Raw genomic sequence first — 18,018 nt, forward strand, 5'->3', positions numbered from 1 at the left:
CTGTGACACATGGAAGTGGTTGCCTGAGTAAGCCCCATTGTTATGGCTGAAGGACTTCTCCAAGCACCCCTGTCCAAGGAGTTCCCATGTTGTGTCACACAGAGAAGTTGAAATGAACCAGAATTAGCCCGATTTCTTAAGGAAGCAGTCTTCAAACCAGGGACACCTTCTCCACACAGCAGCTGAAGACTGTCAGGCATTGCAGGCCAGCTCTGCCTCAGGGCATGCGTGGTCCTCTCAGCCCCTCCCTGCCCTGGGAAGGCCCCCTTGCTGGCCATCCTTTTCCCTCATCCCCATCCCCACATACCCATTTCCCATTGCACGAAAGAGAGGAGTACTCCCACCCAGTGCTCCTAAATAAGAGACCCTCTCATGTGCCCAGCAAAGAGCAGTACAGAATGTTGGGAAAAAACAAGCCTCCTCAGTCAGCGCTGAGAACCCCCGCCCCTCTGCTGAAGAAATGCGTGTGGTTAAAGCTTACTTTTGGTGGTCGAAAATTAGCATTCTATCAAAATAAGTACTTGTATTGCTTTGATCACTTGTAGACTAACTGTAATGATAGCTTAATCCAGAAAGAAATATCAAATATGTACAGCATGGTAATTACAGGAAATAAAAACAATTTTAAAATTTTAATTTCCATATATTTCTTCTGTAGAGCATAAAAGCATATTGCATTCAGAGAATACAGGATAGAAAAATGGAAATGCACTTTCAAGAACAAAAAAATAAGAGCATAAAAATTTTAGACTCAAAGAAGAGCAAGTTTATGTATTTTTAAAATGGATAGTGGGTATCGAATTGCTTTGCTATTTATGTTAGGTTGGATACATTTTAAAGAATAGTGTTACAGTTTTATTTTAAAATGTCAACATTTATGACATACTGAAATAGCACTGTTTACAACTATATAGACTTATAATGAAAAATTGTAGATGCCAACTTAAGAAATGTGCAAGAGAGGAAAAATGTGTGAGGAGGTACTTGATTTTTCAGAATGACTTCAGGGAAGATTTCAGTGAAACGTGCGCAGCCCAGCAGCCCTGGTCAGACACGTGGCCGGGAGGGCTGCCTCAACCCACGTGCCTTCCCTGCCCGGTCCACGGTGCTTGGGATACCTCAGGCTCCATGCCAGCTCTCCCTGCACTCGGCAGTGACACGGTGAGCCCGGAGCAGGGAGAAGGTCCAAGATACCTGCCCAGCTCCTCTGGGGGCTCCCCTGTGCCCTTCTACGTCCTCCTCCACTGCCTTGCCCTGTCTGGCTGCTGCGTCCTTGCCCCAGAGAACTCTAACTCGGGAGTCTCCCTCCCAGATGCCGCCTCTTCCAGAAGCATGCCTTGATTCTCCTTCACTCTCTCCCTTTAGAGTGGTTTCTCCTCTTTCACTATGAAAAGGGGGCTCTGAGTTAAGAAGGGAAGGAGTTAAGTTAGAGGATTAAGACCTCTGGTACTTTGGCGTGGTCCCTGGGGGGAAAGGCAGCAGCTTCCTCTTCCGGCTTGTCTGTGTCCACATGAGCTCCTGGGGGTTTCTGCCTCTGCAGTGGGGAGTCAGTAGGACTGTGGGACTGGATTGAATTGATCCCGAGCTCCAGTTCAGGTTGCACCTTACCTTGGAAGGCTGTCCTGATTTTTCCACGCCTACTCTTCCTCCAAATCCTCATTGCACTGAGGCTGCCCTGGACAGCTCGGTGTGAGAGTCTCAGCATCTTGCACTTGTTGCTAAGTATCTCGAGTGCCCAGCATTGCCTTCATAACCAGATCTCAAAGTCTAGGCAGGCAGAGGCCATATGTTTAGTTTCTCTCTCCCCACAGCACCTAGTAGAGTACTGACCCTAGCAGATGCTCAGCGATCCTGTCCCAGTTGATTATAAAACCAGCAAACGCTGATAGGGAGTCCTGGATTGAATTCTGGATCCATCACACTTTGGTTTGTGTGATTTAGGAACAACTTACGTGTAGTCTGGATCTCTTACTTCTTCACTGGGTGTTAGTGATAGCTGGGTGTTGTCAGGGAAATACCGCATGCCTGAATCACTAGTGCATCCAAGAGTTCTGTAAGGACCACATTGGTGGTGTTATTGTTCTCGCTTTATGTGAGAGGAGACATTAAATAAATAGCCTGCCCAAAGCTACTCAGCAAAAGACAGCGTGACTGGGTCCAAAGCATTCAACCATAGTGCGGCACTGCCCACATCGGACCCACCTCACTCAGAGCACGATGTTCTGAGTTGACATGATGAGTGAAATATTTTTGAAGAAGTCAAGAAACTATCCCAAAGTTAAGTCCAGTTACGATTGTATTGGGTGGAAAGCACTTTTGCTTTTCAAATGATGGGCAACCAGCAGTTTAACTGGCTGGGGAAATTCATGGTATAGCATGGGAGAGACCAGAAACTTTTCCTGCTGCTGCCTGGACTTGCAGAAAAGTCCCAGAGAATTGGCAGCCTGCAAAATGCTCACTCCTCTCCCCCCTGATTGCCAGAGATTCAGTCTGGGGGCTGATAACAATGAACATCAGCAGAAGAGAGTACTTGTGATTACATTCTTATTTTTAAATTGATCTTAAAATTCTTGCCTGGCCACTTGCCTTTGGCACAGTCCAGAGTCATGAATCCTTGATGCGTGGCTCAAAAGAGAAGCACAGGACAGTGTATTCCCTTTCCCTTCACCAATTTCCTGCCTGTGTTTCTGTTCTGGGACCCATGTATGGACCATTCCGGCTCAGACAGCAAGCTCTGCTCTCCTTAGTGCCCCTGCACACAGCCTGGCCCACTGTGAACCCTGATCTGTAGCTTTTGGTGCTTCATCCCCAGGGTGAGCCTGGGGATTCTTCCGCAACTAATCGTATGCATCCGTTTTTAAAAGGTGACGAAATTTCCTGAATTTAGGTGTCGATTTATACATTAATTACGTGATCTCGGTTGCAATGGTGTGGTCTTAAACAGCTGATAGCTGCAATACCCAAATCCGTGATACCAGAATGTGATGTGCATATTTTAATTTGAGAAATAGTTTAACATTTTTAGATATTCATTTAGATGTGGTTATGCAGGTTAAACATAACGTATGATCACTGCTTCTTTCATTGCTTCCAATTAAACCTTGCTTGTTAGTTTAACCTCTAGGTAATCCCATCAAACAATTGGTGTCAAGGAAACACTGCCCACAGTAGCTTCGGATGAGTGGCCATTAATTTTAATTGCCTTGATATTAAAGATTAAGAAGTATTGGGACTAGCAGAATAGAAACGATCTGATGTCAAGCAAATCCACTTGCTAAAGCTTCCCCAGGCTGCTGGTGATATTAAAATTTTACTGTGAGAATTAAATAAACCTTTATTAGTGATGACTGTTGTTTGATTGGTCCAGAGGTATGCATAAACAGAGGATTCTTACATATCTGGAGATGAGACCTTCGATGGTACAGAGATTCCTCAATTATGAAACTGTTAATAAAGCTGTAATCTGATTTTCCAGGCTAGGTTTCATTAATGTATTATAGCTTCTCTGATTGTCAAGGTAATATTAACTACAAAGTACTGAATCCAACTGAGAATTGTTTAGAAGAAGAGAATTTTAAGATGGGCCTTTGTTGCTAAATTCAGAGTTGGGGAATTTTCATTAATTATGCCTAAGAAATGCCAAATTCCCTCTCAGCCAGGACTGTCTCCCTTTGCACCACAGACACAGTCAATATTTAACTCTTTCTGGGCCCAGCAGTCTCATTCAGGAAAGCTGGAGTGGCCCTGCTCTGGAGCCGAGAGTGTGAACCTGCGAAAGGTGAGGGAGGCTCTGATAGAACTTGCTTACTGAGCATTTTCAGAGCCAACCTCTGTGGGGTCCCTGTTCAGTCTTGATTCAGTGCTTGTCTGGTTTTAGAGTGACATAACTCTGCCTGGGAGGACGGAACACTCCTCCAGAGCATCTGTCTCCACCCCACTCAAGGCCTGGGCCCACCTCAGCATCACGTCTGCCTCCACTTCCCCCCGACCCTCGGCCAGTCAGTGGCCAGGCGGTGCTTGTCCCTCGCTCTCACTCCTGCTGCTGTGCCGGACTCCAGCCCGCCTTGCCTCCTCACCTGTGTGCTCTCCTGGCTCTTCCTGGCACTGGCCTGTCCTGCATGGTCACCGTGCACACCTCCCGTAGGCAGAGGGGGCTTGAGGAAGAGACCAACGGCAGGATGGGGCTAGGTCCCTGGGGCTGAATTTGAGGGCCTGATAGTGTGCCAGTCTGGATGTCAGATGTAAGACCATGGGGTGGAAGGGAAAGGGAGCCAGCTTTTAGTTCAGAATTACGAGAACCACACTTCCATGAGGACTTCACATCTTCAGAATCGCGGGCTCTGGGAGGTAGGTAGTGAGTGGCATGTCTCTGGAGGTGGTGTTGTTAGGTAGGAAGTCAGTTGTGAGCTTATGTGTGTGTGACATAAAGGCCTAAAGAGAAGACATCTACGTCCAGCATATGCATCTGCTGACAATGTTTCAGGGGCAGCCCGGTATTCACATCCTGCCCTGCCCCCTCCTGCCCTGCCCCCTTCTACCCGATAACCTGCCAGGTGGGGGGTCCCGCCCCTTCTGCCTGACAAATCTTCCACAATCTCCCAGATGCAGCCCAGTGTCTGCATTGCAAACACCCTGCTCCGGATCCCCATTCTCTAGGGGTCCTGCTCACCCTTCCTCTGAACCCAGGATGGCCCAGCTAGGCTTCCTCCTGTCTGATACCTTCAAGGGAAAACTCAGATAGGAGCTTCTTAATATTTACAGCCATAAAATCCTTTGTTTCAGGAGGAGATATGTGAAGACAAAGACCCATCCCCCCCCCCCCCCCCCAAGGCCTCAACCTGACGGCTCAGCCCTCTGCCTCTCTGCTGAGACGCCTGCCTGGCCTGGTCAGATGTAATCTCTCTACTCAACCATGTAACATCGCCCCCCCCCCCCCCCCAGTCTCTCAGGTCCTGTCTGGAGAGGTGCCCATCCGTCCTTACGGATGTCCCTTCCCTAATAAACCTTGCTATTTTACCTCCCACTGCTCTCTGTCTCATGCACAAAGACAAGAGAGAAGAAGTGCGAACCTAGAGGGCACCTAAGGTCCTTCTGAGACCTACTGAGCTGAACGTGTTGGGATGTTTACCTAAAAATGGAGAACTAACGTTCTTCATAGAAGTCAGGGACACAGAGGCTGGCAGGAATGTCAAATCTGGATAAAGAACTCGAGGAGAGAGAGCGTGGGGGCATGAGCTGTGTGTCAGGGGAGAGGCAGGTGTTGGGAGAGAAGCAGGAGTGTGGCGTCACAGAAACCAGTGGAGAGCCAGCGCCAGGAAGGAGGTGTGACTACGAGGGTCAGACCCTGCCGAGAGGCCCAGCAAGTTGAGGAGAGAGAGGGCCATCAGGTGTGGGACTGCTGTGCTGCCTGGGACTCCACCTGCCAGCCACCCCGCCCCGAGACGGTTGGGACTAAATAAGAACCTGTGCAGAGCTCTGCATCCAGCCCAGCATGTGGGAGAGTCACTAAGACACAGTTATCATGGCCACTGTATTCAATTGCAGGAAAGAGGGGTACCTACTGCCCTTCAGGGCCAGGATAAACCAGTATGTGAAAAGGTGGTGAATCGAAACAGCCAGGAGTCCCAGTCTGAAGCATATTTACTTCCGGGCAGCTGTGGCTTATTTCTGTCAGATGAACCTCAGCTAGCATGCCTGTGTGTCTGCGCACGCAGGCTCTCAAGGAAGGGACAGCAGATGCACGGCAGCAAGGCCAGGCTCGGCCTCACGTGGCTCTCTTGCCAGGGCTCTCTGGCTTCTTCCAAAAGGATAGATGCCATAGGTTGAAGCGCGAGGGTTCCATTTCCAAAGCCATTCAAGACTTGGCAGAGGTGGCCAACGAGGGCGCCCACTGATGTCAATTGGGTGGGAGGGCTGTGAACTACATACCACTCATTATTTCCCTTCAGGCTCCTAAGTAGCTGTTAGGGATGTGGTACCTGCAGGGTAGAACAGTGACCCATGCAGCCTGATACCATGGCGAAAGAGTTAGAGAGAGAGAGATACTTTCCATCCACTGTTTCAGTCCCCAGATGGCCATAACAGCCAGCACTGGGCCAGGGAGAAGCCATGAGCTTCATCCAGGTCCCCCACGTGAATGGCATGGGCCCAAGTACTTGGACCATCTGAGCTCTGGGCCAGAATGTTAGTCTGAAGTCTTGCTGTCCATGAAATGTGATGAAATCTGCCTGTTGCCAAGACCCTCTTTGGTGCTGTGGTCCATTTGCACTGACTGACATCATAAGTGGTCATGAGAAGAATAAGCATATTCCACCTGATGAAATCTGAGCTGCTTCCTTCGCATTTGCATTTAACCTTACTGGAATGACTTGAGTTTTTGAGTTGTGACCTTCCTGAGTGTTAACTGGTGGGTCTGGGGTGGCCATCTTGGCACACATGCAGTATTTTCTAAGGCAGGAGATAAAGGGATTGTTCATCCATTATGAATGAATGTTTCTTTTTCCAGAAGACCAAACGTGATTCTACTATTCAGCTGCCAAAAGTGTTCCAGACTCCAAAAGAATAAGTTTTTCTTCCCTGACTCCTTATTATTGACTTAATAGATGTTTCTGTTAGTTGTTCAGTTACTTGAGGGAGGAGGCTGGTTATTTGTGTACTAATTGGTAAATACCAGTTGGATTACTTTTTATAATCAGCACTCTCAGCCATTTTAGTGTTACTGTAGCCAACTCTAAGAGACCAAAAGAGTGTGACAGGTTTGTCAACAGAGAAGGTGAATTCCTAAAACCATGCTGCATTATCCACAGGCTATGAAATCGCAAGCCGGGAACTGAGTGTCTCTTGGTGTCCAACAGCTATTATTGGAAGTTTGAGTGTTTTTCCTCTTTGATCTCTCTCCCTTAATTCCATGTCCTTGCAATTTGTAGGTGTCCAACTGGTTTGGCAACAAACGAATCAGGTACAAGAAGAATATCGGCAAGTTTCAGGAAGAAGCCAATCTCTATGCTGCAAAGACAGCGGTAACAGCTGCACACGCGGTAGCCGCCGCCGTGCAGAACAACCAGACCAACTCACCCACCACGCCAAACTCGGGTGCGTACCAGGGCTCGCTGCCCACTTGGCCCCGGCAGCCTTATGCCACAGCATCCTGCCCCCAGCCCAGGAGATGAGAGCCCCGCAGTGAGCTTACAAAGGAAGATTAGTGCAGGCCTGATCTTGGGATGGGTAAACGAGTGGGTGGCCCAAGCTTGTAAACCCACTGTGCTTGGTGGGTACCACTCACCACTAGCAGATTCTGGAACTTCTGCACTCAGTAGTGGTGTTAATTCAGCAGCCAGGCAAAGTGCTATCACCCATGATTATTCGAGTTGTACTGCCCCATGCGTCACTTTGAGGTCACTAGTAGTCTGTCAGAGAATGAAATAGCAAAGGTGGGAAATGCACCTGTTGCTGTTGGATTCGGTACAGCGGTGCTTCCTACCTAGCGTAGCTGTGGACTGCAGTCTGCTATCCTCGCTAGCATTTCTATCATCGTGCTGGCTTGGTGGGCTTGGGAGCTGTTAGCTGTGAGAGACATGGGACTCGACGACAGGTGTGATGCTCCTGGCTCCTCATCCAGTCCATTTGGCCAGATTTTATGTGACGTTCATGATGAAGGATTTTTAAATTATGGGAAACTTGAGTAGTAATGAAAGGTGTACAGCTGTACAGATCAATGGCCTTCAAGGGGCTTTCCTAAGGAGATGTTTCGAGTACATGTGAATAGCTCAGGAAGTTAGGGGCTTCTGTCTGTTGTGTCCCACCTACCATTGGTTCTTTTTCATGGAACAAGAACACAGCTGAGAGGAAAGGCAGATAAAGGGTATGGTCAGCAAAGAGCTTCAGGAAAACACCTCTTCTCTGAGTAACTGTCGGGAGCTAACTGGAAACAAGGAGAAGGTTCCAGGCCAGCTACTGGGTGTTTACTGTTGTATTCTCTCCCTCTCTCTCTCTCTCTCTCTCTCACCCTCACCCCCACCCCACTGTGGGCTTCCTGGTGGATAGGAATTTTCCTAGATGTAAGCGGAGTCACAGGACCTAGCTCCTTGGAGTCTTTCTCCCTCTTAGATCCAGAAATGCTTTGTGTTGTGCACGCCTTCCCCCTCTGCACCTATTCTCCTCCCCCTGCCTCTGGGTCTTTGAGGATTGTGTATGTAGCTCTCTGTTATTCAGCTACTGAACTCTTTCCTTTCCAGGTTCTTCTGGTTCTTTTAACCTCCCAAATTCTGGGGACATGTTCATGAACATGCAGAGTCTGAATGGGGATTCTTACCAAGGGTCCCAAGTCGGAGCCAATGTGCAATCACAGGTAGGAGAAATGCCCCAGCTGGGGCCTTTCTAGCAGGGTAGGGCGTGGGCTCAAAACTCCTTCCTCTGTCCCCGTGGAAGGGGTCTGCACATCTGTGCAGACCCTGTGCTGGGTGCTTCCCAACATGACCCATCTGCCCCACCATTTAATTTAAGGAGAAGTCAAGTGAGCAGTGACTTTCGATGATTCAAACCTGACAAACTTTGTGAATGCATTCGGCTCTGGCTTGAGCTCATGGAGAGGGGTTGGGTGACTCTTCCTATTGTTACGAAATAAAACAGAAAACTTGCATGTGCCAACGTGTGTGTGGTTTAAGAACATACTGCTCTATTTCATTCCTGTATAAAGCCAGAATAAAAAACCTGAGTTCATAGATTGCAACTTCAATTCTTTTCTCATCCTCTGAATTGAGCACAACTACTTATATAGTTTTTAATGCATAAAATGGAAGTGTGTGTGTGTGTGTGTGTGAGAGAGAGAGAGAGAGAGACAGGGAGACTGAGCCAGTGCACATAGTGGAGTAGTTTTTCGCCCACCACCACATGCATTGGGTTGCTGTCGATGGAAAGTTTGCATTGCCTTGAGGATGCCATTGTTTGGCTGGCGTGAAAAGCAACAGCATGTGAGTTAAAATATGCAAAGAGTTGCCGAAACGATGCTGGCCACATTTGAGTAATAAATTTGTCTTCCATTGAAGATGCTAACCCCTTGTGGCACACATGATTCAAATTGTTTCCCTTTGTAAGTAATGATGTTTTAATAGGTGTGGGATGATGAATTTCGTTTCGTCTCACTTCTAGGTGGATACCCTCCGTCATGTTATCAATCAGACGGGAGGCTACAGTGATGGCCTTGGAGGAAATTCGCTGTACAGTCCACATAATTTAAATGTGAGTACCCTGGGGAGCCAGCTGTGGAACGGTGTCAGGTAAACCGTGCCTCATGACACAGGGATGGCCAGTGGGTTTGGCTTCTCATTTTCTTTGCGTAGGGAAGGTGGTGTGTTAGCTGCACTTTCACCTCAGCAACTCGAGCTTCATGTCACCTAGATGCCCTCAGAAGTCCTCCCAGAGGACGGAGGCTGCATTCTGTCATCAGTAGGGACTTCAGCACCAGCCCATTAAGACCCCGTGTCCTTCCAGCCGTACTGTATTCCAGAGAGATGGTGACCACAGGTCGTTGGTCCTGGAATCGCAGCAGGAAAAGTGCCCCCGTACAGCACGGGTACCAGTTTTGGAAGCCCCCAAACAGCAAGCCGAGCTAAGCCAAGAGTTTGCTTCTTTTTCTTGTTTGTTTGTTTTTGAAGATTTTTTTGAAAGGTATAGTTACATAGGGAGACAGAGAGAGAGATCTTCAATCCTCTGGGTCACTCCCCAAATGGCCACAATAGCCAGGGCTGAGCCAGGCTGAAGCCAGGAGCTAGGAGCCTCCTATAGGACTCCCACGTGGGTGCAGGGGTCCAAGCACTTGGGTTGTCCTCTGCTGCTGTTCCAGGGGCGTTGGCCGGGAACTAGATGAGAAGTGGAGCAGTGGGACTTGACCTTGACCCATATGGGATGCCGGCACTTCAGGCAGTGGCCCAACCCATTCCACAGTGCTGGCGCCAGGAATTCACTTCTTGAAACCTTGCTGCTGAGTGGTGCATGTGGGGTGAAAATCATATGTAGCAACTTTAATGGTTTCTCGTTTGTTAGTTATGAAGGAAATCATTTTACTTTCATAACCAATTTACTGATACTGACTCTTTTCCCACCCCTTCATGGATGGAGAAAGGCAAAACTCATGTGGGTGAGGGCCTGGGGCCCGGCACTGGTTCCCCAGCGTGGAGCTTCGGTGGAGCAGTGGACAGACGGCATCTGGGATTGCGGATCTGGGGAGGGAGTGCACTGCCCCGCTCATGGCGGCAGAGTCGGGAGGAAGATGGACGGACGTCTCCGTCTCCGGAGCCTTGGCTTGCTATGGGAGTAAATATTAATGATTTAAAAAGTGATTGAGGATGTCCACTTGTAAAGAGAAAAAAGGACCATTAAATACTCAAATCTTTTACATTTGAAATGTCAAATCTTTCTTTTTGGGTTTATAAATAACTCATAATAACCCACAACAAACCATATAAAAAGCCTTTTAGTTGCATTTCTCCTTTTTCATTTAAGGGTTTTGAAATGCTTCAGAGAGTGTGCGATATCCTTATCAACATGATAAAATATGAAACTGTGATCGCCTGCAGCACTTTGCAGGCGTGAGTTCCATCTTCCCTGATGAGGCTTGATAAGGCGCTGCTGGATAATACAGCGCATAATCTCAACCCACCAGAGGAAGGATTAATTTATTTTGAAAAAAAGAATGCTTGCTGACAACCTCTCCTCCAGCTGCCACGCTGGGTAAAAATATTGTGCATTTGTTGTTTATAAATTTGGATAAAAGAGGAATGATGTTTACTTCAGATGGAATATCTTTAGACTTGTATCTGGGTAAGGGTTTTTCTTTTCCTAAGTAGATTTTCCTACCTGAGGGGGGGAACAGCTTACATTTTAGATAAAGAGGATTTCCTAGCCCAGCGGACACACTCAGGCACGTCACCGCCCACCCCAGCGCCACTGAGGCGCCGATGAGGCACCACCACTGTGGCCTATGTTTTTTGCTCTTGGCTCTTGTTTTTGTTTTTAGTCTGCTCCCTCTTTTTTTTTTTTTTTTTTTCTAACTTGAATTTGACATGCCTCAAGCCTAGAGAATTCTTTTCCACTGGCTCTGGTCATCTCCTTCAGAATGGTTGTTCCCCGAGTCCTAGAAGGTGGAAAAGGTGCATTGTGTGCAGCACTTGGGAGTGAGTCAGAGCACAGGAGTGCCCCGGGACAACAGTCGCAGCGCAGAGCAGACCGCCACCAGCACACAGCTCATCTCAAAGCTGCCTCGGGCTGGGTGGGGAATCGATACAGAGTCCTGGCCTGAAAGAAGACATCTTGGACAGACTCACAGACGTTGCGGTAGATGTGAGGGAGGTAGGGGACCCCAGGACCCACACCGGCACTGGGATGGGAGGCCTGAGTGTGGGGGATGGTTGGAGCTGCAGGCTCTGGGTGTCGGCCAGCTCACCCTCGTCTGCCCTCCAGAAAGGCCCACCCAGTCACTTCCACTGAGGGTGCCCCAAATCACAACCCCAGCACCTTCCTCTTCTTGACTGACATAAAAATATGTAGTGACAAGCTGTCTGCCACAGCAGCAATCTGATCAGACGTTGACTTCAGCAAGTGCCTCTATGGGCCAAGACAGAAGGCAAATTTGTTTCTGAGTTGGGCTATTGCTGATGCAGGTCTGAGGCAGGAAAGGCCGGCGGCATGGGCAGAGCAGGAGCTGTGTCCCGGATAGGAGCCCAGTTCCAGATAATTGGAATCCGGATTTGAGTAGTGTGTGCTCCTCCACAGCTCATGCATTTTCATTCCGGAAGATCCCGTTTGGAGGGACATTCTGGCCTGCATTTGCCAAGGGTTACAGCAGCCGCTGTCAGGCATGGATGGGGAGAGGGTGGGCAGCTGCTCCTGTGGGAGCACGAGTTGGTACTTCGTGGCGCTCAGGGTGCTGCCGAGGTGTTGTGTGGAGCTTCTCCACTGCTCTCTTCTTCAAAGATTGCTTTTCGAGTCGCTTTATTTTTGCCAGCAGATCAAAGGCTGAGCCTCGTGCCAGCTTGGGACCAGCTGAAGCCTTCTTCCGCCTGCTGATTTATTGCCAAGTCTTACTCGATGGGATGGATTTGTTTTACATGCATTTAATCCCACTTTAACACATGCTTCCAACTCCTGCCAAAGTGGGTTTGGAAAATGCATTTTGCTAATGCATCTTTGCTCTCGTGTTGTCATCTGGCTGTTTTAAATTGGGGAGTGGAATTGATACGTAGATGCGCGCCCGCTGAACTGTATTTCTCCTTTCAGGCTAATGGAGGCTGGCAGGACGCGACAACTCCATCTTCTGTGACTTCTCCTACGGAAGGCCCGGGAAGTGTGCACTCGGATACCTCTAACTAATCTCTGGCCACACTCTCCCCGGCTGACACGCCTTGATAAGTGCATTCAGAGCAATAGGAGGAGGAGGAACGCGGTTTTGTAGCCCACCATCTACAGCTTTACTGTAAAACCTTGTCTTATTAGAGAACTTGGTAAATCTGTTTTTTAAGGAATCATAATCATTTGTATTTATACTTTAAAAACACACAATGTTTTAAAAAAAGGCACTTTATCCAATTAGGCCAAGATTTAACATTGTTGACAGTCCTGTAGCTATTTTATCATAATTTATTATCAATATTTTACATTAATGGTTTCACAGTTGCCAGTTACTTGGCCTTAAGGGTAAGAAGTACAGTGTATGCTAAGCCTCGATGTTCCAGCAGACGCAGAGTCACCTGGCCTCAGCCGAACTTGGCACGTGTCTCCGTCGCAGACTTCGATTGTCCTGCTTGCGTGCGCTGATGGAGTTGGCATAAAAGCACTGTTCGGCGTCTCTGCTCATGATGTGTGTTTAAGAATCTTCTCGTCACATTGGTGTTGCGATCGCTTATGTCGTAATTAGATCAGAGACTGGTAGCCTCTTTTCTCTCTCTGAAAGCACCAGTGCCCAAGTCTGCTCGGTAATTAAATTATGGATCCAGATTGTTCTGGGAGATGAAGATACTTGCTGCTGATAGAGGTGAAAACGAGATCCGTCTGGGGTTTAACCGTGTGCGCTGGGTGCTGCACAGACTTGTCAAGGTTTGCTACGTCCTGGGCATCCACACAAGGCCCTGCTCTCTGGAGTGTTGTATATAGTGTAGCAAAAGAGTATTTATACATCTCACCAATCAAAACACAGCTTTATTACCTCATGCGAACTCATACAAACCAATAGAATTTCAACATGTTCTGTAGCTTAGAGTGCTCACTTACTACCTCTGAACAATACTCACGCTGTAGTTCGTCTCTTTCTTATCTTTTTGCATCTTGTAATTAACTCTTTGTTTCCCTTCATAAAATGTAATGTACATTGTAATCTTTTAAAAGAAAAATCAGGGTTGCATTTGCAACTTTTAAAAATCGAGAGTGGAAACATTTGGTCTTAATTTAACACAGGATCAGTAAAACTGTTGTAAATACTGAGAAACATTTTGAATGTTCTTCATCTTGTTACTAATCCATGCAAAAAACAAAAAGCGGCGACTAATTGTGATGCATTCGGATTTCAGTATTCAGTACTGTACATTTCACCCTGCGTAATGGGGCCCCTCTCCTTTCTCTCTTTTTGTATTGTATGCGATTCTGAAACTGATTGAGTCATGAAAATAATTTGTGGCGGTGATTCTAATGTATTAAAAGCGTTTCGTGTTCCTTTCTAACTGGATTACACCCTGGATTGAAAAGTCTTCCTCGTGGTAGTTATATGTAGTTTAAAACATGAATAAACTTTTTGCTTTCATGATTAAATGTTGATGCCATTTCTTACTCGGCTCCTGGAGCCAGGCAGCCAGTGCAGGCAGAGGAGAGGGCCCACCCTGAACCGGGGGGCCAGTAAATGCTGGGGCGGGGAGGGGTGGGGGGTCACAGCCACACTGACAGGACCCCTCCCGTGCAGGCCGTGCGCTCACCGTCTCACCTGAAGCTTGGGGAGCTGAAGCAAATGCCCCTAGTTCCCGGAGCTAAGAGCCCAGGGGCAGCGCCGGACCCCGGGTCTCCTTGGCACTCGCCCTCTGCTGACCTCTCGACGCCTCTGGCACCTGCTAGGGGAACGTGCTTTAGATCATGATGACGGCCAGGCCCTCGCCGCAGCCCCCTTCAGTCCCACAGCTGCGGACAGCCAAGGTTTGCCAAGGGTGGCCTTCAAATGCTATTAAAGAAGCAAAGCCTCTGTGAGTTAACGTTACTTTCCAAACTAAATTTCCAGTCGGTAAGACAAACTACAAACCCTTTAACCGGATTAAGCTGTGTTTTCGTTCTCTTCAGATTTGTTAGAAATTCCATGTATTTACATACACTTCTGTTGCTAATATCAAAACCTTGATAATAAAAGAGGCCCATGGCAGGTAATTGGACTGTTTACTATATCTCAAGGAAATTGACTCACAGGAAATCAGATTAATGTTAATCAGTTGCAGCAAATTGTCTATGATGAATACAACTGTTTTACTGTTTCGGTTGGTAGAGCCTGGCGAAGCGAGGCGTAGGGCCCCGTCCCCATTCGTCTCGAGGCAGCTCCACTGCAAGGATAGACTATCCAGCATTCGCCCTCCAAAGCTGGCCTCCCTCGCCTGGGCACTCAGCCTGCTCTCGTGCCTCTCATGGCTAAGCACTCATTTGCATGATTCGGTTAGCCCTGGGTCAGCCTTTCTTAGCTTTATGCAGAAAACAATCTATACTATGTGGTTTTTGTGAAAAATATCCCATGGAAACAACACAGTTGCACCCACAGATCCATCTTCCTTTTTTTTTCTTTTTCTTTTCTTTTTTTTTTTTTCTTTGGACAGGCAGTTAGTGAGAGAGAGAGACAAAGAGAAAGGTCTTCCTTTTTCCGTTGGTTCACCACCCCCCCCCCCAAGTGGCCGCTATGGCCCGCACCTTGCAGCCAGTGCGCTGCGCCAATCTGAAGCCAGGAGCCAGGTGTTTCCTTCTGGTCTCCCATGGGGTGCAGGGCCCAAGCACTTGGGCCATCCTCCACTGCCCTCCCGGGCCACAGCAGAGAGCTGGACTGGAAGAGGGGCAACTGGGACAGAATCCGGCACCCCGACCAGGACTAGAACCCGGGGTGCCGGCGCTGCAGGCGGAGGATTAGCTTAGTGAGCCGAGGCACCGGCCAGATCCACCTTCTTTAAGGCCGCAGTTGGACTCTTCCTGAGCCAACTCGGTTTTCTTCTGGGCCAGTCTGTTGTGAGATGCATCCCCCTCTCCAGTGCCCACTGGAGACGCACACCCCAACTTGCAACGCTTGAGGGTGGCTGGGGAGGCTGGGGCATTGTCCTGGAGATGCCTAGAAATAGCAGTTCCCGTTTTCTGTGCTGGGGTGGGAGGCAGGCACTGGTATTGTTTTCCCTCCCAGCTCATCACCACTCCTCTTGGAGGGCACAAACACCCTCCTTCCATAAGTGAGGAAACTGAGGCACCACAGAGGCCCTCTGGCCCAGCGTTGGGGGCCATAGGAGTTTGAAAAGCTCACTGGACACAGACACTGCACAGGCATGGTGCCCAGGGTCTTGTGTCTCATTCCAAATGGGGTGAATCCAGCTGTTGATTTCTGGTAGATTCTCACCAGGAACTTTTCCTAAGTCAGCGATGGGGTGTGGATAGACCCAGAGATGCGGGAGTTAGGCCTCACCCCTGAGAGGCCCAGTCCTTGGGGTACAGAGAGCAAATGCTTGCTGAGGTTGGTGGAAACTGCTAGATCCCAGATCTGGAGTCCCCAAGCCCACCCACAGGGTCGGAGAAAGGAATGGCAGGACAGTGGAACGCATTCACAGGCCAAGGGTCTGTGCACAAACAGCGTGTGCCAGATACACGAGACCCCGGGTGTTCGGAGACACATTTGTATGCTCACAAGTATCCGGAGCCCAGAGCAGAAGCGGCAGACAGCCTGGGATGCTCTAAGTACACTGGACCAGGTGGCCCCCAACCTAACAACGGCTGGGCCGTTCCTGGCTGGAAAAGGGGGTGGGAGGGGTGACCTTCTGGGGAGTAGTCTTCTAATGTGACATTAGTCTGCCAGTGGGGGCGGGTCCTGGGTGCCGTGTTGGTGCCTGGACTGGCAGCCAATGCTGTACTTTCTGATTTAATGCACGTGGAGCCCCGTGGAATTGGTGCCATCGACACCCCATTTTCACAAGGGAAATTCGAGGCTCAAGGAGGTGACACCACCTGTCCCAGGTCCCCCCATTGAGCTGGGAAAGCCCCCTGGGACACAGGCAGGGGGACAGAGAGATGCATTTGGGCCATCAAGCCTCCAGGCGAGCTCTCTGCTAGAGCGAGGTGACTAGGGAACGCCCCCTCACCCACAGCTCAGTTGCCTGGAAGGCTTGAGTCTGGGTGTCCTGTGGTGTGCCACCACAGACCATGTGGTGCTGTGTCTGAGTCACAAGTTGAGGCCAAGGGACAGGAGAGTGTGTGTCCTTGGGCTGCACCGGGCCTGGTGTGGTGACACCTGCCAGGGACAGTGGCTGTTGCCGTGAGGGGAAGTGTTGAGCAAAGGGCCTGGGGCATGTTCCCAACACAGCAGGTTTCTACTTGGGCCTCATGTGCCCTCCTGTCCCCTGCGGTGTCTTTCCAAGTCCCAGACTCTGCCCAGCTTAGCTCTGGCCCGTGCCTCCTTAGCCCACTGCCCACAGCCCACCCTGGCTATGAACAGATCTCAGCTCCAGGATTTGAACCCACATTTCCAGTCTTTGGGGGCTTCCTGCTTTGTTGGAGGGTCTCTGTTGCGGCACGCTGCATCTGCACGCTCCCAGGATCCCTGAGCGCCTCGGGAAGCTGCTGCGGCTGCCTGCACGGGAGGCCACGGGAGGCCACGGGAGGCTTGTGGCTCGTCCCTGCGGGGCCTAGGGCTCAGTTCCACAGACAGCAAGCCTGACCGTCTCCCAGCCCCAGCGCTTTGGCAGGGAGCCAGCTTCCAACTGGGCCCCAGCAAGGGCCCTGCCGGGGGGCCTCACCTCCCAGCCAAGTGGGCTCAAGATCCAGCCCAGAGACAGGAGCAGAGTCCAGGCATTGCTGGGGCCTCCTGGCCGGGAAGGCGCCTCTTCCAAAAGTGCATGGACGAGCGGGTGTTTAGCCTGGTGGTGAAGACATCCGGGTCCCACAGTGGAGGGCCCGAGTTCCATGCCCAGCTCCGGCTCCTGACTCCAGGACATCCTGGCAGCAGTGATGGCTCAGGTAAGTGGGTTCTTGCCCCCCATGTGGGAGAAGAAGGTTCAGTTCTTCGCTCCTGGCTTCAGCCGGGCCCAACCCAGCCATCTGGGGAGTGAACCAGGAGATGAGAGAGCTGTGTGTGTGTCAGTCTGTCTCTGTCTCTCTCCCTCTCCAGAAATAATAATTTTTTTTAAAGCTCATAGGAAGTGGAACTTAAAAGATAAGTTTAGGGGCCGGTGTTGTGGCTCTGCCAGTAAAGCCTCTGTCTGCAACACCAGCATCCCATGTGGTCACCGGTTCAAGTCCCGGCTGCTCCACTTCTGATCCGGCTCCCTGCTAATGTGCCTGGGAAAACAGTGGAAGAGGGCCCAAGTGCTTGGGCCCCTGCCTCCTACATGAGAGACCTGGAAGAAGCTCCTTGCTCCTGGCTTTGGCTTGGCCCAGCCCCGGCTGTTGTGGCCATCTGGGGAGTGAGCCAATGGAAGTTCTCTCTCTCTGTCTCTCCCTCCCTCCCTATAACTCTCAAATAAATAAATCTTTTTTAAAAACCATAAGTTTATTTTGACACACAAAGCAATTGAAATCTGTGCAAAATTTTTTCCATCATACACATTTTCTGTGAATTTTTTGAAGACCCCTTAGGTGTCTTTGGGCAGACTGCACCACCACCTGGTGCCTCAGTTTCCTTAGCTGTCAGGCACCTGCCTCCTAGCATCCCGGGGAGGACCAAGTTGTACAGGCAACGCCCTCAAAACCGTGCCCTACACATAGGAGGGCTGAGGCTGGCTGCTGCTAGTGTCTGTTAGGCTTGCTCTTGCC

General features: G+C 49.6%; 1 protein-coding gene across 3 annotated transcripts in view; it reads left to right on the forward strand.

Annotated features, from left to right (window-relative positions):
* PBX3 (PBX homeobox 3) overlaps nucleotides 1–13,797 on the forward strand; it is a 227,656-nt gene extending 213,859 nt beyond the window's left edge. For 2 of the 3 annotated variants that reach the window (XM_051855254.3, XM_089302719.1), the window contains 4 exons: nucleotides 6,927–7,092; nucleotides 8,235–8,347; nucleotides 9,148–9,237; nucleotides 12,274–13,797. In XM_051855254.3, coding sequence (XP_051711214.1) covers nucleotides 6,927–7,092; nucleotides 8,235–8,347; nucleotides 9,148–9,237; nucleotides 12,274–12,366 — 462 coding nt within the window. In that variant the 3' untranslated portion in view covers nucleotides 12,367–13,797. The remainder of the gene's footprint in view (nucleotides 1–6,926; nucleotides 7,093–8,234; nucleotides 8,348–9,147; nucleotides 9,238–12,273) is intronic. The other variant, XM_051855265.3, reaches the window with a different exon arrangement.
* The last annotated feature ends 4,221 nt before the right edge of the window (nucleotides 13,798–18,018 follow it).

Source organism: Oryctolagus cuniculus, chromosome 1 (assembly GCF_051225735.1).
Source record: "Oryctolagus cuniculus isolate XC-2025 breed Fujian yellow rabbit chromosome 1, ASM5122573v1, whole genome shotgun sequence".
NCBI classification, from domain to species: domain Eukaryota; kingdom Metazoa; phylum Chordata; class Mammalia; order Lagomorpha; family Leporidae; genus Oryctolagus; species Oryctolagus cuniculus.